At 41.7% G+C, this 21,981-nt stretch overlaps 1 protein-coding gene across 1 annotated transcript; it reads left to right on the top strand.

Moving 5' to 3' along the window:
- The first annotated feature begins 10,101 nt into the window (after nt 1-10,101).
- Nucleotides 10,102-10,918, top strand: LOC128732642 (uncharacterized). Its single transcript, XM_053825936.1, has 2 exons — nt 10,102-10,449; nt 10,519-10,918. Exons 1-2 carry the CDS (start codon nt 10,193-10,195, stop codon nt 10,856-10,858), a joined length of 597 nt encoding a protein of 198 aa, XP_053681911.1. The 5' UTR covers nt 10,102-10,192; the 3' UTR covers nt 10,859-10,918.
- Nucleotides 10,919-21,981: the final 11,063 nt, after the last annotated feature.

Below are 21,981 nucleotides of genomic sequence, written 5' to 3' on the forward strand. Positions count from 1 at the left end.
CTCACCTTGACAGCAAAGTTTGATTTATCATTCATAAAAGTTACGGCCCCCTTTGCAACCTCCTTCTGGTTGACTTCGTCCAGTTTTTCGTAGGGAAAAGTTCTTGAATTTCACAACGATTAATAATTTAGTATCTGACCATGAAAAAAAGTAAGATTAACACAAGACAGCACTGTGCTGTCGAAGCTTGGCAATGCACTCACTGTTGACCTGTCCAGCATCCTTTTTTTTCCATTTTCATGGTTGATGGGTTTTTCACTTGTCAATGTTTTCCTCGCACAACAGAAACGTCTTACAGTGTAAAATTGGCTCAATCTAAAAGACATTACGTTTAGCCCGCTTAGTATGTCGCTCGGATGGAACAAGTTTGGTCCCACTTTGCTTTATCTTCACCGTCGATGGCAGCTTATGTTCATGCATTCTTGAAACTTGTCCCATTCGCCCGTAAAGAAAAGTTTCAATCATTGATGCGATCGGGCGAATCTTGTAAAAAAGAAGGGTACACCATCCTGCAGCAGGATGCTGCAGCAGCGATGGAACTAAGTATCTAACCAACCGAAAACGGGTGCATTGAAGGTGCACTTTTCGGAGTTTTTCCAACCAGCACGAGACTCGAATTCATATCCTCCTCGGTCCTGTTCCATTCCATTGCAGAGCAATCTGTCGCATTGGCAGCAGATGTGTAGCAAGCTGGAAGCGGAATGTTTCCGAAGTTTTCATTGTCCTCCGGCCAGGGCCGGGTTATTGCCCAGCCAAACCCCCGTCGCATGTCGTTTTGTGCACCATGATAAGTTCGACGGAACTTAAGAAGGAGCAAAACACCTCACGAACGAGCTCACTTTGAGATTAAATTGAAAAATGTCCGTTCAGCGGACATTATTGAGCTGTCACATGCTTTTTCCACTGGACTTTTGTTTTTGATGAAACATTTTAGAAAATTCTTCGTTAAACGTTCATCAATTGACAACTCACAGAAGTCAGAAAATCGAGGCTTCTTTTTTGCTTCGCAAAACATCGTCACGATATCTCGATTTATCTTCCAGCGAGAATGGCCATCATCGTTTTTTTTACGGGTGTTTATCCTTTTTTACGCGTTGTCCCACTCGTCCCATCATGCAGCGTGATGACGTGATGACGAGGCCGACGCAAACGCCACGTCAATAGTCGCAGCAGTGCATTTACGAATTGCGCCTCAACAGGGACAACAAACACCGGCGTGGCAAATCTAATTGATTCAGTTATCACGTTTGGCAATCGTCAAAGTGAAAAAATGTCCTCAAAAAAAAAACAACGAAGAGCCAAAGTGTGACGGCAGCGACGGACGGAATAGTGCCGACTTGGGAATTGTTAAATTCGACGACGTCGTTTCGGGACGGAATTGAAAAGATACCATTTCAAACGCTCGGCTCGTTCCGGAGTCCGGAGTCCGGAGAACGGTAAATATAAATCTGGGCTTTCTATTAACAGTAATGGTTTTATTTGGGGGAATAAAGTTTTCGCCTATTTTTAGCCTGTCTATGGGGACTATCTGAATTCGCTAATTTACATATTCATTTTAAAGTTTTTTATATCGTGGGTTTTTTTGCATCTATTTAATTGAAATTTGATAACAACATTGTAGCACAAAAATTGCGTTGTTCCGAATTTAGCTCGGTAAATTACGCTGGAGTATGCAAGGAACGTACAGAAACACCCACAATACTGATACCGGCAAGCATTTGCTTGCTACTGAAATGACTCTGCGACAGCAGCGCTGCGAGAGCTATCCCCTCTCTCTGATTGTTATCACTAGTTCCAGATCCCGCCACCAGGACTCCAGGAGCACGTGGACATGTAATTTGTTTAGAACTTTACATAAATATACTACCTAGCGCAATGAATTTTCTGCTTAAATTTTTATTCACTGCCTGTTTTAATAACTTGAAGCTTGTCACAAACATATCTAATTGTTATCAATTACTAACTAATCAACAAGCCAAGAACCGGATTGCTTGGATTGAAATACGCAGCCGCGCATGCGTCAAATTGTTGGCGCCAAATTATAATGCAAACAGGGATGCCAGTTACACGGCATACGCTGATGTGTTTGTGGCACCTGGTATATATGCCATCAATTTCCTCGGAGCTTGAAGACCTCCTTTATGTTTCCTGTATATAAAAAAGGAGTCAGGCGTAATGTCGAACACTTCCGCGGAATTACTTCTCTGTGTGCTTGCTCGAAGGTTTTGGAAGCTATTGTTTATAAGCATCTCTTGTTCCACTCTAAGAACTATATATCTACGTCGCAGCATGGCTTTTTTCCTGGAAGATCAGTATCAACTAATCTGTTGGAGTTTACCTCTGTATGCTTACGTGCAATGGACCAGCGTCTTCAGGTTGACGCAATTTACACAGATTTAAAGGCAGCAGTTGATCGCGTCGACCACGGAATTTTGCTCGCTAAACTTAATAAATTGGGTGTCTCCGCTAGTTACTTGGTTTGAATCTTATTTACGAGACCGCAGAATGGCTGTTAAATTGGGTGCATCACTGTCATGTTGGTTCTTAAACAATACTGGAGTACCTCAGGGTAGCACTTTAGGACCGCTATTGTTTTCTTTGTTTGTAAACGACATATCCCGTCTATTACCACCGGGCACGAGATTACTGTACGCGGATGATGCCAAAATCTACATGATTGTTCGTAACAACGACGATTGCCTGAGATTTCAAGAACTGATCAACCGGTTTGCAGAGTGGTGCGAATGCAATTGTATGACTATAAGCGTTCCAAAATGTGCCGTTATCAGTTTCTCTCGAAAAAACACACGTTGTTGTATGATTACCGCATTAATGGTCTAGTACTGCAATGTAGTGATAGTGTTACCGATCTTGGAGTTGTTTTGGATAAACAATTAACGTTTGGACTTCACTATGAATTGATCATCAACAAAGCATCGCGACAGCTAGGAACGATACTTAGGATTGGTAACGAGTTTCAGGACCCTGGAACATCACGTACTTTATATTGCTCGTTTGTACGCTCGGTTTTGGAAACAAGCTGCGCTGTTTGGGACCCCCGTTTTGAGAGTTGGTCTCTTCGTATTGAAAAAATACAGAAACGTTTCGTCCGAAAAATATGCCGCATGTTACCTTGGAGGAATCCTGATAATCTGCCATCGTACGAGGACTTGTGCCGTTTAATTGGTATTGCTCCGCTTCAGCAACGGCGGAAGGATATCGTCGCTAATACGACACACAAAATACCAGTGGGGAAATACGACAGTCCTGCTATTCTCTCATCACTCCTGCTACACTGCCCACTGCGACCTCAACGACACCAACAGTATTTATATGTGGGAACACACCGTACCAACTACGGCTTGCACGAACCGATCCGTCATTTGGCAACTGAATATAACCGTCGAAGGCAGAATTTTAATTTTTGACACTTGATTTATGTTATTTTGATTTGTATTAAATATGTTTTATGTATATTGTACACAAGAAAAGATGTTGGGTTTTTGCGCCACCTAGAGAGTGCATAGTTTGTGCAACTCTAGGTGGCTTTTCCCAGCCTATTTCATTCAGACCACGTGTCGGTTGAAATTAAAATGAATAAATAAATAAATAAATAAATACTATAGAGTAACGACACCAGTTTTCGCCACTTTTATCGGCATAAAATTGGAAAACCCAGATTTACGGCCATATAGTTGCATATCAATGAGCAGTTTGAAGCACACAATAAGCAGAAACATTTTTCCTATGTTGTCAGGAAAAAATTTAAGACTAAATGTTTGAAAATATAATTGAAAATGTAAAATTTGTGATGCATGTTCAAGCACCAGTTTTCGACCCCCCAAGATCCAGTTTTCGCCACCCCTAGAAGCATCGTTTGCGGCATGTTCTAGTCTGGAAATTCCTTTATATTTATGTATTTTTCAAAAACTAGAATCAGTTTTCAGTTCAATGAAGAAAAGAAAATGGAAATCCGTTGAGAAATAACCGAGATATGGCATTTTACTTGAAATCAGTATCAGTAGCGTCTGTCTCTAATTTGGCACATGACCGAATCGTATCAGCATGGGTGTCAAACTTCAAGATTTTATAATTTACTGACACTGAAAGCTTTTCCAGGTTCACGGCTTTCTATGGCAACCTTGTCGCATATTCGGAGTACCCCGGCAGAAGTGGTTATTTTAAGATATATTCGAAATCATATCAATATGTGTGTCAAATTCTATGATTTTGATGTCTCGTAAAACCTTAAAGATCCACATCCATGAAGCTATAGTTTTAGTCATTCCAGAATGGCCATTGACAGTATTGGTAATGTTTTAGGAACTAATTCACGGAAATGGCTACTTTTCATCAGTCGAATTCCAGTTCAAGAAATATAAACGTGCAGAAGCCGAAGGAATCTGTTTTTTAAACAATTTCCGATATCCTTTAAATATTCAGGAAGAACCAGAAAATATACCTCGACGAATGCAACCGGCTGGGCAATTAAATTTTTATCTAATTTTATCTCATTTATAAACTTGCTTGCTCAACTTATACATAACTCGACAAAAATAGCATTAATGAGTTGTTTTACATAAGAATGTATCTCTAATTTTAAGTCCAGCGGTGTATTCAAGCAGTATATCGCGCCTACTTTGCCCTTCGCAAAACGCTGCAGTTTAGAAGCATAAAGGGCCAAACCGAATTACACAGCGTCAACAAGTCCGTTAGCGCTGTTCTGACAATTTTCCCATGGGTTCACTGTCAAATTGACGCTGACGGATGCGGTAACGCTGCATTCTGTTTGGGCCTTAAGCCGCCGTACGTACGTGGCAATGTTCAAACCCCCAATTAGACCGATAAACTATGCTCACGGAAGACTTAAGCAGCTTTTTGGATGACATTTGGCGGAGTACAAGTTGAAAAAGAAGAGTAGCGGGGGAGCATGAATCAAGGGCAACAGACACTGCTTGGGGAAATTTCCAACGTACATTTGGCGAAAGTCGGTAAACTACAGTGAACCGGACACGTCGTAAGAAAACGGTTCTATACAACAACCCCACCGGCAACGGCATGGAGGGACACCGCCTGGGAAATGGGCGACAAGTTACCCAAGAGTGAGTTGAACCACTCCGGCTCTAAGCTGCTGATGACAACGAAGATCATACAACCAGCCCCGTACATTTTCCTGTGCTCTAAACAGCTGGCTGTGAAGTGAAGCTGGCTTGAAAGTGTAGAACAAATTTTCTTCTGGGGAGTTTAAGGGGGCCCTCAAATTTGCTTGATGCAGTAAGTACAAGCAAGAATCCATACTGCCCATGGATTCATAATTGACGCAAAAGTCGAAATGACCAAAATATACTTTTTCGGCCCTACGCATTCCTAACTATGTAATAAACACGCCCAATGCTCAAACAACATTTGTTTGTTCGAAAATATTCGAGAAATTTGGGAAAATAGAGCTACTCTGCATAGTTGACGTAACTCCAAACTGTGAGAATAAACAGTTTGTTTATTCGCATAAACTGGCGTATGCATTTTTTGAATACAATAAACGAGAAATGAATCACGAAACCCCAGCAGCAATAAGTGTGCAATCGCTCATAAAAGTGCTATTTTAGCCTAAATTGTTTCGGTCTCTTTGGTGCACTTATTGCTTGGAAGATAACGAAAAAGTGCGCCGAAGATACCGAAACGATTTAATGCAAAATAGCACTTTTATGAGCGATATCGCACTTTGGGTGGTACAATTTTCCTTGCAATTGACAATATGGCCTTTCCGATAAAAATGTGTTTTCTAAACAATGATGGTGTTGGTCGTTACGTTAATTATGCATCCATGGGCAGTATAGAACAGATTCTACTGATGAAATCTCGCGCTTCTTTTACAAACGTAAATGAAAAATGTTTTCTGATCCATTTAATTCTAGTTATCTTACATGTGCTCGTAAAATCAGAGTTGTCATATCAATAATAGAGAGAAAACTTGACACAATTTATTCAAATAAATTAAGCAAAGCAAATTGTTAGAGTGCAGGACAATTTCGGTGTTACTGTTATGATGTTGTCCCTTACAGTCTCGCCCATTCGAGATTCTAACAAATAACGACTGGCTTGTTAGATCATTGTGGTACCTCCAGGTCTACTCGAAGAACTTTCAAATGAATGCTTATATTATTATTTTTTATTTTTTAATATTCATATTAAAATTCTTTTTCTTATCGTCCAGATAGTCCAGATAATCTAATCTGTTAAACACAATTCGGTTTTCTGAAACTGGCTATCTGGGATGTTAAATTTGGAAAATAACCTCTACGAACTAAATCAGCGTCGTTAGGATGGAGTTTTCCCAATCAAATAAACATGGCGAAAACTGGTGCCTGTGCAGCGCTCAGAACGCTCTAATGAAATTCACCAATGGCGAAAACTGGATCACCTGAATAAAATGGGAACCAGTTTTCGCCAGCTAGGATTTTCTAAAAATCCAGTAAATAAGCAATAATTTAAGTGTTATTTACACACAATCGCTGAAATAATAAATATAAGATTGGAAAAATCTTTAAGTTTTCTATTGTAACCACAAAATATATTGTTTTTCCAACAATTTTTTTTCATCCGTAGCTGTACAGCAGAGAAAAATCATCCCAATCTGAGAACACAAACTGAAAATAATGATAACTTAAGTTATACATTTATCAAGGTTTTGGAATCGTGTTTTATTGGTTAAGTATATAATTTTGTTTAAATCAATGAATATGTTATGCCAATTGTCGTAGGCCAACTAGCAATAAAACACCTGTAATCCACTAGGGTGGCTAAAACTAGTGCCCTGGCGAAAACTGGTTCCGTTACCCTATTATAGGATTTAGTTTAGTAACAATAACATCGACTCCGTTAAAACTGAGCTGATGGATGGAATAAAATGCGTAAAAAATAAATGTGCAGCGAAATTTCAGCAGCACGATGATGCACTGGATTCGCTTTACACAAGGGTGGACAGTATGGTGCATAAAATCGGAGCCCTGCAAAACCGAAATAAGCTCGTTATAAGCCGAATTCCCTATAAAAACAGTGAAAATTTGCACTCGACGTTAGAGGCAATCAGACGACACCTGGCAGTGAAGGATACGAATGCTCTGATGGCGAAGAGCAGGCGAAGGAAACCCGGCAACAAATCGGACAGCGATGGTCTAATCGTTGTAGAATTTCCACTGAAGACAACAATAAGGGACGAGTTTTACAGTGCTTATTTGCGGAAACTCTACGACACATTGGACTAGACTCTGATCGCCGGGTGTACATCAACGAGAACGTCTCTATAGAAGCGCGCAAGCTTAAGTCGGCTGCACTACATCGAAAGAAGGCGGGAAAGCTGGCATCGGTTTTCACCAAAGGAGTAGTCTACGTCAAATAATGAGTTTGAGGATGGAAATTCTGCATTTTGTAATAAGACACTTCAAGCGTGTACAAAAAAAGTAAGCTGATAACGTGTCGAAAATCGTATGATCATCTATAGCCGGCGAAAAGGTACACGAAAAGCAAATATTATTGACGCGACAGAGCACAAGGCTTTGTGAGTAGAGAGAGAAAGAGATAGATATAAACAACTGGTGGGAACGAAATACGAAAAAGCATTCTGTTGGATATACTTGACGAAGAAAGTCGTGTTTTGACTAGCTGCTGATATAGTTGGTAGGAAAGCACCACAACCGCGATCACCGTACTCTCTTCGGATCGCTTTCACAAACACTTCGGGATCGAAGTACCGTGGACCCCCGTTCCTTTGACCATTTTTAATCTGAACACTTTTTAATTTGAACCCCGTTGGTTTGCACGACGTGCAAATTAAAAATGGTTCAAATGTCATTCTCAGCATGACATCATTTGTTTATGCAGACAATGCACATAAACACGATTCGTTTGTACTGACCTAGCGTGTTTAATCGGTTTCACATTTCGTTTTCCTAACGATTAAGAGAGAAATCCGATCGGAAAATGCAATATTCGCACTTGCAACTGCCAACTAAAACAAACCACCAAAACAATAACAAAGAGCAGGGCGGCCAGTTCATACAGGTTTCAGCATATTTCGGGTTACCAGTTGTTCAAATTAAAAAGTAACCCCGTTAGTTTGCATGAGGAATCGTTCAAACGAACGGGGATCCACTGTATGCTGTCAGCCATCCACGGGTGGTTGGAGTGTCAGCTCTACCCGCCGCCTGCCGCCTCGTTATCTGACCGACACCATAGCGGACCACCTGATGGTCACTGTGAGTGTAGCCATTGTCTACCCGCCAGTCTCCTATCAGACCAGGACCGCCGAATGTCTCGCCGATGATAGACTCCGCCACGTTCCTACTGAAGGTACTTGTGGGGCCGACGTTGACCAGATCTACGTTCAGCTTTGCCCGCTGGGTGATCGATTGGCTCCGCCAACCCGCTCGCCTTAGAGCTTTTACCGATCAGGCATTTTTTGTGGCCACTAGGGGTGCAATCTCCCGGGCACGCTTGGCGGATGCCTTATCGCTGTTGGTAGCGCTCTCCGTGGCCTCCTGGGCCGCGTTGCGACACCTCATCAACGAACAGGCATCCGTCTGGACTGACTCCGACGCCTTCACGGTCCCCTTCCTCACCTCTCCTGCACGCGCCACGTGGTCGTTGTGCGTTTTGGTCGCTGCACACAAGGTTCTCCGAGGGCCTGAGAAAGCTCTGCTTCTTAGCCTAATATCAATTCAATCCACCCGTTGGTGAAAGGAACCTTTCTTATAGCATCTCATTTGTCATAGAATCACAGAGAACAGATTAACAGGCTCTAAGGAAGTAATCGATTTTTTGTTGGTAAATCTGTCGGTAGCGCCCTCCAGAAATAGTTTGCCAAACGCATCAAAAAATATCCATGTACCTTTATCAATATTTCTTTGTGCTGGAGTTACATATAGGCTGTGAACCATTTCACGAAATTTTTAACTTTTTAGTTAAAATTTGACAGTTCGAAGGTTATTTCTCCTCGAGTGGTTAAAATCAGTTCAGAATGCGAACCATTTCATATTTGACAGATTGATAGTTGTTTTACTCAATGAGAGCATATATAAGGTGAGGATGAAGATATGTTTCTATAACAGCGCATTTATTTATTCAGTCCAGGTTGCAATTGGATGAATTTTTTGTGTTCATTTGCTCCTATTTGATGGATAACATTTATCTCGTTTCATTTCGGGTTGAATAACATCCATACATCGATGAAAAAAAAATTCCAGGAAAAATCAGTGAAACACATCGAAGCTCTTTCCTCACCTCTGGCATATCTCATTGGCTCTCAAAACTTGGTTAAAAATAACCATGCTCCCGAGCAGGGTTATTTTCGAAAAACCATCGAACTGTCAAATTTTAACCAAAAAGTTAAAAATTTCGCGAAATGGTTCACAGCCATAGCAGCGATGGCAGCGACATCAAGATTTAGTTTGCCACTTACTGCTCGAGGGGTGCTCTATTGAAGGATAGATCATTACACGGGAGCTCCTAACCACACTTTTTTGACAGCACTTGGTGGTTTGTTTACGTGGTGTTAAATTTTGAATTTTGAGTTTTCTATCTTTGTCCGGCAGGTAATGATAGAAATTTATAGTTTTTATTGAAGAGAAAGTGCCTTACATGCGTTTTACAGAAATTGATGCAGTAATCCTTCACGAAATTCCAAATCGCAACTGCTGGATGTGACAAAAAACATGTAAACAAACCACCAAGTGGTGTCATTTGACGGCAAAATTACGTCATCGCAAAATGATCTATTACTCGTAAATTACATAAAAACCGTTTACACATTTTTTGTCAATTACTTGGTAGTCTGTTCTCTGTGGTCAAAATATATATACGTTACCCTATTTATCATCTTTCTTGTCATCAACGGCGGCAGGTGGCCAGCGCCTTGGTCAGCGCACACGAAAATGTCCGTAATAGATTACCTTAGTTAAACATTCTTTGACTTCAACTTTGACAGCAACAGTTTTTGTTTTGTTTTTGTTGATTGCGTCGTACAGCGCGCTTCACACGGACACGGTAACGGCTAGCGGTGTGGGCGGCAAGTCGCGAATTTCGTCTTTTGTGTGATGAATAGTTTACAAACAAAACAATTCAACGATTCTGTAGTGCAAGCGGTGTTTATCATTCTTTAAAATTTAGTGAATGAAACTGCCGAAACAACGAATCGATGAACTGGACGCCAGGTACGATTGTAGGTACAGTGAAACCGGTCGATGGAACAGTCATTCCGGTTGTTCCGAACCCGGTAGTGCCACCAGAATCTTTGGCCCTACCGGTGGCAACCAGCAGCAGCAGCAAACCTCTACAAGGTACCATCATAAATCCAGCATCTCGCGGCCAACTCAATAAATCGGATAAAATTGCTGGTACCATCAAAATTGCCGGCAGTAATCAACCCGGCATTAGCGCCGATGAACTGACCAAGTAAGTGCCACAACCGAAACAATCAATTTCAATCAATTAACAATAATTTTGCACACGACATTGTTTCAGACGTGCGATCGACGAAATCCAGCAGGACGTCCGGATCGGGCGCGTTCGTGCCGGGCAGGTTGGCGCCCTCGGTTGGCGGCCGTGCCCGCTGAGAAAGACAAACAAACGGTTCCTAAACCGGACAGTGCATTCGGCGGTTCAGCACAATAAGCGCGAAGCGGTGCGGCACTTTCACTCGTCCACACGGAAGCTGATCGAACTGGATCAGGCGGACAGCCGGTATCGGCAGTCGCGAAAGCGAACTGGCGGGCGCGAGATGGCTAGTGGTGACGGTGATAGTGCCACCAGTAGGGTGGTGGTGATTGATGAACTGGAGGAGGGTGAGGTGCGAGATGATTGACTGAGTTTAGGTTTAAGTCGGAGAAGTATGGTAAGTGAGTATGAATTAATATTATTTTGCAAAAACATTTTTTCTGTCATTAATAAAATGGCTGTTCCTTGGGAACGAAATGATTAGATGACCGTTGAAGTGATAAAAACTTATATGATATGTATGTATATTCCATTGAAACCGAAAAACGGACACAATTTAGTTTGCTTGTCCATAATCGCAGTAAATTATCGGTACAAAATCGTGTTATAGCTTGCTTTTGGATGAGATTACTTTCAGTGTCTCTAATATCTTGCATGATAGCAGCTTGCATGCAAGTTGTAAAGTCAAAGTAAAATAATCACAGGTAAAGAGGTACATATTTAAACAACTGTTTTTTTTTATTTTTAAACAAATTCATACCTTTTTTAAAAATTCGTCTAAATTTATGTGGTAAGCGTAATTTTTTATGGCATCAATTTACAGTTGTGAAATTATCACAATCTAAAAGAAACTTAACACAAACGGGCACCCTTCCGACTTTTTTTTCGCTCAGTTTTTTTGTGCAATCACTTGTTTTTATTACTAAATACCTTCTGCTATATGTAAAAATGTACATGATTCCACTGATTTGCCATGTCTTGTTCTGTGTGTGTACCTTTTTTTGCGGTCAATTGCTTGTCGATTCCGTTGTTTCGGAATTTCGCTATTATTTGCTGTGGGGTATTGATTGTGTTTGTTTGTTTGTTACATTGTTTGTTACACACACACACACTGCGCGGTCGTTCTTCGCTCTAAATCTAATCTAATTCATTGCCCAATTGTGGAGGCAGTTGTTGTAGCCCGCTTTTCCCCTTTTTACTCTCCCTTCCAGTTTTGTTTTCAATTTGCAAAATATTTCCGGAAATTAACAAGTCTTTTTCGCACCTCGGCACCTAGGTGCCTTCTTACCATTGTTTTTCCGACTATTTTTGGTGTTTCCCTAAGTTCCCCGATCCGAGGGAATGACTTTTAAAACCGAAAACTTGTTCACAGATTTTAACTGCTCTTCAGAGGCTGATTGGGTTTGGTCCCCCGGTTTTGCCTAGTGCGTTTCTCTGTCTGAATTTGTGTGTTTCGATCGGTTGGGTTAAATTTTACTATTCATTACATAACAAAGAACAGTTTACAGAATTAAAACTATCTACTATTCGAATTCGCTTCGTTCTCCGACCAGAAAAAAAGAAAAGAGATGCAAAATGGTTAATTTTGTTTTCTTACTGTTTGATTTTATACATTGATTTTTGTTTGTTTGTTTGTTATCGAATTGGAACTATACAAAAATGCAGTTTTTTTATATTCTAAAAATGTGCTTTTACAATGTAAACAAATTCAACTACAATTTCCCTAAGAAAAAACTAGTGTCATGATATTAAATACTACAAATTTTTTAAGGCTTAAACAATTTCTAATCGTGCCAAAGGCACGATAAATAAAGCTAGAAACAACTATTATGTACAATGTTTTACCTTTTGTTTCACTCGACTCCGACTGACTGATTAACTGACTGACCGGTGGGCAATCATATGAATTAAAATGAATTAAAAAATTATTTTTATCAGCGATGGGTTCACAAGATGGGAAACAAAGACACACACACACACACACGCGCACAACTTTTTCACTGCACTGGCTGGCGTCATGGGTTGCTTAGTTTAATGGGACCGTTTGGCCTTCCATTCAGTTTCTTCCACAGTCAATGATTAGTGGAATAAAACGTGTGAGAATTAGGATTTATTTGCCGTTGGATTTCTGTTGTTAAACCATGGACAAATAACAGATTTCGATCTATAAAACTGTGATTTTTGACTAAAAGTGGAATTTCTACCCTCGGCAAAGTGCGCAGCATTCGGAGGGAGTGGATTTCGGATGAAACTTGGAGGAAAAGCGAGCGTGAACCAGATCGGCTGAAACAGCTGCCCATTAACGCTTGGGAACTTGAGAAACCGCAACTTTTCCGGTTGGACTAGACGCTGGGCATATTTAGTCAAAATCCCTAAAAAAACTCCGCATTATATTGGAGCAGATCAACGAGTTCCAGGACTCTTTTCTGGTGTTCTGGTGTTCGTTGACTTCGAAAAAGCGGTTGACCGACTCAACTACGAAAACATTTGTGGCGTATTTAGGCGTCGAGGAGTTCCAGATAAGCTAGTCCATCTAATCGACGCTCGAGGCTCATTACGAAGCGGTCTTGTGGAAATTGTTGCACAACGGCGTCTTGTCCGACTGCATAAGGATTACTGCCTGCGATATATTATTCGTGCCTGGTGGCCCGACATCCAACGAGGAATTCCTTCGTCGATATCATCAGCGGCTTATAGCAACAGAAATTCGGACACACCTTGAGGAAAGGAGCAAAGGAGATTTGCAGAGAAGCAGTCGACTGGAATCCGCAAGGACCGCATAGAAGAGGCAGATCCAGAGGCTCATGGTGACGCAGCGTAGCCAACGACATCCAGGCTTTAGACGAGAACCTGTCTTGGTGACAGGTAAAACCGTGGCGGGTAGCCGACGGCAGTGGAGATCTCTGATTTCATCCATTTCAGTAAAGTAAGTAAAAAGGATAGTAAACTAAATCGAGGATTACCTTGAAACCTTTTGACAACGGAGCAATGATGTGACCCCGACTTGGCCGACGACATTCTTTTGCCTCTATTAATGCGATAATCGATATGCGGAGCAAGCTTGTTGACTCCAAGGCAGCAAGTCTAGTCAATAGTCAGTCAATCCCTCCAATTTCACAGTAACTGTTAAATAGGTTAACCAAAACCATGCATAGTATTGTGTCTTCATTTGGACTGAGTGTCAGTTGGAGTAAATAAATAACTAAATAAATAATTAAATATAGCGAAAAATTACGCAGAAAGTGCTGCGGACGATATTAGACAGAGTACAAACCAAAAGCGGAAAGCGGTAGAGGCATATGAATCACGAGCTACAGCCACTGTTTGGAGAGATTCCCATCATACGTCGAAAGCCGGTAGGCTATGGTGGGTTGGACACGTTGTAAAGATAATAATTCTCTTCAACAAGCCCTCTTGCACCAGGGACAAGGGAGTCCAACGTGCAAGATGGTTCGACTAGGTTGAAAGCGACTTGCGGCTTCTGAGACGTCTGCTGCCTCCGGAAAGATTACCCGTGCTATCGACGCCAAAGCCGGATAGACTTAGTCGTTCGTCGGGTCAAACGTTTTACGTTGATTCCAATCGTACCTTAGTGATCGGCGTGTGTCAGCCAGAATAGGCGACTAAAGAAGCCATCCAGCGGCTGAAGAACAACAAAGCAGCGGGAAAGGATGGCCTTGGAGTGGAACTTTTTTAGAATGGGCCCGGACAAGTCATCTTCCATTGACTATCGCCACTAGCCAATAGATTTGTGGAACGTTATCACGCCGGCTTCATGGAGGGCCGGTCCAATGGAGGGTATGAGAATCTCGGGTGGATTGTTGGACCCATTCGTATCCCGCAGTGGACTTCGACAATGAGATGGTCTTTCCTGCCTGCTATACAATATTGCGCTTGAAAGTGTTATAAGACGAGTCAATTTACCTGCTTTGCTAACGACCTGGATGCTGTCGACGGAACGTTTGAGGCGGTGGAAGATCAGTACACCAGGCTAAAACGTGAAGCTGAGACGGTGTGGTTGAAGAGAACGAAACACTCCGAGTTTTCGAACGGCGGGTGCTAGGAACTATCTTTGGCGGCTTGCGAGAGAACGGTGTATGGAGACGAAGAATGAACCACCAGTTCGTACGTCTCTACGGCGAACCCAGTATTCAGAAAGTGATTGAAGCTGGACGTTGGGCAGGACATGTTGCTAGAATGCCGGACAGCTATCCTACAAAACTGGTCCTACAATCCGGTAGGAACAAGACTAAGAGGGGCACTGCGAACGAGGTGGCAACACCAGGTGGAGCGAGATCTGGCGAGCACTGGGTGCCCGCGGAACTACAGACAAGCTGCCATGGATCAAAATAGATGGATAAATTATTCTGGTTCTGGTTGAAGCTTGCCTGCGTTAGAAAGATTAGCCGGACCAGACCAATTCGCTCCGGTCTTCCTACAAGTTGGCCACGAAAACTTTTCTTCAGTCGGAAGAACCTTGGGATACGGTTTTACTGTGCGAAGAAGCCAGATGGAACTTTCAAAGCCGTAAACGAACAGAAGGGCCTGAAGGTAAAGCTGAAAATTATTCTGCTACTGGATCCCTCAATATATGTCGATCAACATAAAACAAAAATGCTCCAGCAAAAAATAACTCTCGTTCTATTTGTCAGTTGGCTTATCCGCCCTTTTCAAATGTTGGTCGACATATGTTCACGGTGAAAATGCCGAATCATCGCAAGAAATATGGAATTGACACCAACAAGCTTTCGAAGACAAAAGGACTGTTTCAATAAATTATTACGGTGAACCATGGAAAGTTGCGGCAGTATGGAAGAGTATTTCAACGAGGTTATGTCTACTTCTAACCTGTAGTGATTGGACTCGTTGGACTTTAAAATGCTGGTGTACCTAGTAATCATCGCTGATGACATGAAAACCAAACTTCTGTAAGAGGAAGATTACCATGGAAACGGAAAAAACAATCAACCATTCGCAGCCAACTCAAACGGTACGATAGCTACAGTAAGTAAAAACAACAGCCTACTGCTGCAGTCAAAGGTCCAAAATGCTGGAAATGTCACCGATACGGTTACATCACAAGTTCACAAGAGGCTTTAAGGAGACGAGGAAGGGCGACACGTTTTGCACTTTTTCTTATCCACGTTTGATTTGGGAGATGATTGGACTTTCGATTCGGCTGCTTATGTACACGTGACGTCAAACAAAGCTCTGTTGGAGGATATCGTCCAACAGGGTTATTCGGTAAACTTTACGAACCAAGAATGTAAAGTGCTCGGTAAGGACGGTATGTTGGTGGCAGCTGCAAGTTACACCAACAATCGATTTAAACTAGACAAGATTCTCGGTGCGTCAGGCACAGTATTAGCTTGTGTACCCAGCGCAAACATGTAACTCTAACATACGTAAACTGTCACAAGCTTTTTTCTCAAGCTGTGTTTTGTTTACGAAACTCGAAAGTTATAAAAGTCTTTGCCAAGCTACTACCAACAAAACAGAAAAAAGTTTGTTCCAATACGTTGTGTAGTTTTGAGAAAAAGGTACATAAAGTTTGAAAATCGTGGTTTTTCAGGAGTGGCGTTTTATTCCGCCGAAGTTGTTCCACGCCGTACTGGAATGCTTATGTGTATGATCGTTTTTCGGCCACTTCCCGTGGTCGGATCATTACAAAATTACTATCAAAATAAGCGGAAAAGATTGCAGAATCAAAATCTAAAATAAAAAAATTATGATTTTTCAAAATTTTTAGTCGTTCATGTCCCCTTAAGATATTTCAATGATCGTAAAAGCATATTTGGTAGTGCACCAAAATTATAATTTTTTCTGCGTCTGAAAACCAAGTTGATTTTTTAATATAACTCCGTGTTTTAAAAGTAGAGATCACTCATTTTTTGATAAATAGATACTGTAGTACCTACAGGAGTGTTTCGCATGCCATATGATGCTACAAAATGCGTACTTTCGTAGAAAAGAGGGGTGTCCGTTTCGCCCCGTGTGCTCATTATGCCCCTAATCCCCCTACTATACTGAGGACAGAAGTAATGAAACCTTTAGATGTGGCTTCGAAAAGGCACTTTAGACGTCTGCCTCACTGCCTCACCTACGGTCAGTCCTATTTCCAGATTTCGAGGATCCAGACAAACGTTTTCAAAATAGTGAATCCAATCGCAGTGGCGTAAACCCGCATCCGAGAACACAGGGTCGTTCCATGGCAGCAAAAGTGATTTTGAAGATCTGATAAGAGGGGAGCCATCTGGACAATCAATGCGTTCAGATACAAGGGCAAAATCATTATACTGAACTAACAATGCAACAGTTGATTGCAACGCAAAAAGCTGTGCTTTGTGAACTGCTACATCAACGTAAAGAACAGGTTAAACCTAAAGGAAATTGTCTGTTTAAGTCGGGCTATTTAATACTGATTTGTAAAAATCAGGAAACGTCAGAAACGGATGAAAAACATAATCTCGAGTATCATTTTCTCAGTAGGGGTTGACATTATTACAGACGACGAGCACCGGATCCCACAACCGGAAACACTGATTGGAATTTTTTCCAATGAGTGCAGAATACAACAATGAGGACATTCTTCCTCTTTTAGATGCACAAAATGAAGAGTTAGTTGTTGTTGTTGAGAAAAAAAATCAACCAACGGCATGTAGCACTAACGTTCCACGTCGATGAAGCGACTATGAAGGATTTTAAAGGAGTGTGTCTTCGTACTAGATTTTAAATTTGGAAGTGCTCCAATTAGGAAGAAAAATCTCAGGAAATCAGAAATAGAAAAAAATGGATATTGATCACAACTCGGAGACTGTCTGTGTCGGTGCAAAGACTCGCGAAACTGGAGAGGACAAAATAGTTAGGATCAACATTTGACCATAATGTCCCAGGACCGTACGGCGTCCGAAATACGGCTAGGACTTTGTTGGCGACATTGGTACGTATAATGTAAACGTCCCCATGCCGGTGCCGGAACAACAGGTTTGCTTGGCAACGGAAGTTGTTTGGTGGTCGGTGGTCGCAGTAGGCGAAATGAAAATTTTCCACATTCTCGAACAACCTGAAGCCTGGACAAGAACCAATTTTCTCAAGTTCGTGAATTTTACCAAATATCTGTTCTCCTAACATAGATAGTTTAAATGTAGTTTATAGAATAGTTTAAATTGCATTAACATTTCGGTGGTCTTGAAGTTTCCCAGCAACTAACGGAAGAATCGAACTTCTTTCGTAGGTGAGTATTGCCTAGAACAGTGGTGCCCAGGCATAGGCATGGTGCGGGCCAAACGAGATCGCCCCATAAATGTCGCGAGCCGCAAATTCCTCTCGCCATTCCTGCGCATAACAAAATGCAAAATATGCGGCAATAACAACCATTTTCTGGAAATTACCACAAGATTTAAACCGGGAAGCATTTGAAACTACAAAATGCACGAGGCATTATGGCTGATTTGAGTGACCCCTGTGTCATCAAAAAAGTTACCCATAAGTCCTCCATCTCTCAAATCAGCCCGCGGGCCGCAAAAAACAGCTTGAAGGGCCGCAGTTTGGCCATCACTGGCCTAGAACATTCGCGACCAGGCAAAGGCTACAGACTCCAAATAAGACAAAAAGGACCCGTGGTGGAACTGGAGACGATAAAGTGGATGGCAACTCCACTAAACAAAAGGTCTCAGGAACTAACGGCGGGCTCAGGAAAATCAATCTCCAAGCAGGTAATAATGACTGCAGAGCACTAAATCTATACAAATAAATCATCATGCGCACCAGGGTGCTAATGCTGTACTTTGCAGGAAATTTATCCAAAGCAAACTGGGCATAGCATTTACCCAGAAGCCAGGGACAAATAAAGCAAACAAATAAATATTAGAAACAGACACTAAATCGAGTAAGCTAATATATGACGAAACACAGCAGTCTCCAACATATGTTTTTTTGACGTAGGAGTACGTCTTTGTTTACTATACTGGGACTGGGTAGCACTTTGTGAAAACGAAAATAGAAGTGTAACGTTTGAATGAAAGATTTCAAATGCTAATAACTACTAAACTACTGAACGAAACTGAACAATTTATGTGTCGTTGGATAGATAAAATATCTAGCAATTTTTTACGGGGGCAAGAGGGCAATTTTAAGGGGGTGTAAGAGGGGGGGCTCCTATCCAGCTTTCCACGAGCGATAATGGCGGATATTGAGCACAAGTGGGCACAATCATTTGACATTCATTGGAGAAGCGTCGAGTTTTCCCTGACGGAGTTACTATGAATACATTCATGATTGTTTGTTGTTCGAGTGTAAAAATGTAAACATTGTTTAATTTTGCAGATCAGCTGAAGTGAAACATAACTAAACGGATTCAAACTTTTATAGTGGTTTGCGGCCATAATTTGCTGAAGGCACTGGCACAGAATACTTTTTCACAATCGTGCGAATTAAACATTCGAAACATTACACATTAACGCAAACATTAACTGCATGTTGGTCGAGCCGTTGTCAAGTTTGCTCTCGAACAGCGTCTCGACTTGATAAGAAACTTTCCGTTGCGTATTTGAACATTCTCCCTGAAATTTGCGAAAACTGGGAAGCCACAATCCATAAAACTTGTTGTCCGTTCTCTTTAGCTGATCTGCAAAATTGAACAATGTTTACATTTTTACATTCGAACAACAAACAATCATGAATGTATCCATAGTAACTCCGTCAGGGCGAACTCGACGCTCCTCCAATGAATGTCAAAAGATTGTGCCCACTTGTGCCCAATATCCGCCATTATCGCTCGTGGAAAGCTGGATACAAATGAAATACATATTTCCTCAAAACTCTAAAACTAATCAAGCAAATGGAACCAAATTTGGAATGTAGGGGTTTCAAAAGGCAAAAATTTTTTTTATGGTAAATTAAGACCCCTCCCCTCTTTAGGAGGGGGCCCCCATACAAATAATATCCAAATTTCCTCATAACTCGAGAACTATTGGAGCAAAAGGAACCAAAATTGGCTTGTGGGGGGTTTTGGAGGTAAGATGTTTTTCTATGGTGTACTGAGACCCCTTCTTCTTCTAAGAGGGGGGGGGCTCCCGTACAAATGAAATACAAATTTCCTCATAACTCTAGAACTAATCAAGCAAATGAAACCAAATTTGGCTTGTGGGGGTTTTAGAAGGCTGGATTTTTTTATAGTATAATGAGATCCATCCGTCTTTGAACAGGGGGGATGGGGGGCGAATTCTAACTGTGGAATTGAAAACAATGAAAAAGTGGATCAATTGGCAAAACCTGGATTGATAAAACCTTTCATTCGGCCAGAACCATTCTGCGGGGCCTCAACGTTAACCGTCAGAATGGAATTGAATGACTGGGAAAAATCGATGATAAGATTACAGCTCACCAATCAAAGCAATTTTTATCACGTGTCAAAACAGTAACTCAGAGACTACTTAGTCTATCTAAAAAAGATTTACGTACTTTCTGCGGCCTAGTAACGGGCCACTGCTCAAGTAATGATCACTTAAAACAGCCAGGCAAACTGGAAGATGACTGTTGTCGCTTTTGTAACCACTCGTACAACAAAGTGGGTGAAATAAACCCGTAGCCCACCAGAAGCAAACTGACAATGACAAAGGACAATATTCCTGCCGAATAATTAGCGTCTGGTGATAGCCGAAGGATAGTAGACTGAAACGTCACGTACGACAAGAAAAAGAAAACAAAGTTGTTATAATTTCATCAAAAATAATCAACAAATTTGATTAATAATGATGGCTGTCGTAAGGTCCTTCTTGGTTGGCACCTATCTGGATACGGTTGAAGATTCCAAGGACCACTCCACGGTAGATTCCTGAAGGCTAGCCGTACGAATCTCTTTTGGACACGTTCTAGCACTAAGTTCCGTGTTACGTCGTTCGGTATTCATATTACGGAAGCGTTTGCAAGGATCGGTTCAACCGAGGGAATACTATAACGCCTTCAGGCAATAGAGATCTGTAACATCCATGCCAATTTCGGAGATGAAGCCAAGTTGTTGATTTGCCGATATTTGACATAATGTAGCGCGCATGGAAGGTAAGCTTGGGATCCAGTAGATCCCAAGCATCCAGTAGTACACCATACATGGTGTACTCGGTTCAGAATAGTATCATAATCAAATGCAACATCCTTGAAGAAAATGACGAACAAAAGTGATCCCAAATTGCTGCCTGGCGGGGAACGCCAGACATATTAACAAATGGTGAAGACACGCACTAGTTGTGTTTGACTTGCAGCGTTCTTCCAGTTAGATAGGATGAAAACCACGACACCAATCTGGTCTACGCTCCTATTCGCAACAATTTACGGAGTAGTACTTTATGGTCAATTTTGACGAAAGCCGCCTTCAGATCCGTATAGATGACAATCATCCTACGCTATGCTTTCCATAGCCGTCGATCAAGTTCTAATGAAGTTCAACAAGTTCGTAGTTACGGATCGACCTGGAACGAAACGTTTCCTTTTCACCGAAACGTTTGAGTTCAGCCACTGACGCATAACGTTGCTGAACTTGGAAGCCATGCCATGAACATGCACGCAATTGGAGGATGATGGAGATCTACAGGCAATAGAGAATCCTCAGAAGTGGTAATCACAGCACGGCTGGTCTCAGACACAAAAACTAATTCTAGAGAGCGGCCGTTGTTATTCAGTTGTAGGTTTACTTGATACATGTTCTTCCAGAAGTCCATGCCTTCGACCAATGCTGTATTCGCCGAAGTTAAATACGAGTTATTAGGAAGTGTGCCGTTCTCGTCATGAGGACAGTGTCACCCTGAGAGCTGCTATTGCAGAATTCACAGTCGGTGCTAATGTGTTCTTCAATTAGATCAACTGACCGGCTTTTGTCGGGAGGTAAATATTACTTATCAGGAAACGATGACCCCGAAAGGGGTGTTTCCAGTCTATTACTGTTACATGTGTCAATGCGGGAACAACCATGTAACATCAATCAGCGCACCGCCAAAACTACGCTTGTCGCGGTTAACATTGGATCTGTCACAATGGGAAACATTAAACGCGTTACCGAAAATCTGCAGTGAATTAATTAGCTTGACAATCAACAAAGGTTATGGACTTCAAGGCGGTGTACGATTCAGTTAAATTAAATGAGCTGTTCGAACATGATTTTTCCATAAAACTGATTTGGATAACCGGGATAAACATGACAGGCTACAGTGGGCTGGCGACGTAGAAAGGATGCCGGATCAGCGACCAGCGAAAACTAAAGTCAGCATAGAATCCGACGGAGGCCGACTCCCACTTCGAGGCAGACCCAGTGAAATTCCCCGCAGACCATACGCCCATGCATTGGATGTGAAGTGCGTGTGTTTTGTTTCCCGCATTGCCTTGTGGACAGTTTTCTTCTTTTGTTTCACGAGATCACAACAATAGACACTATCCACACGCACACATTTCCCAAAGTGAACGCAGGATTGTATGTGCGAGTGTGAGTGTCCGGACAAA

This window comes from Sabethes cyaneus, chromosome 1 (assembly GCF_943734655.1).
Source record: "Sabethes cyaneus chromosome 1, idSabCyanKW18_F2, whole genome shotgun sequence".
NCBI lineage: Eukaryota > Metazoa > Arthropoda > Insecta > Diptera > Culicidae > Sabethes > Sabethes cyaneus.

Coding starts and splice junctions, on each gene's coding strand:
- LOC128732642 (XM_053825936.1), top strand. CDS start 10,193: ATGAACTGGACGCCAGGTACGATTGTAGGTACAGTGAAACCGGTCGAT. Junction 10,450..10,518: donor AGCGCCGATGAACTGACCAA/GTAAGTGCCACA, acceptor ACATTGTTTCAG/ACGTGCGATCGACGAAATCC.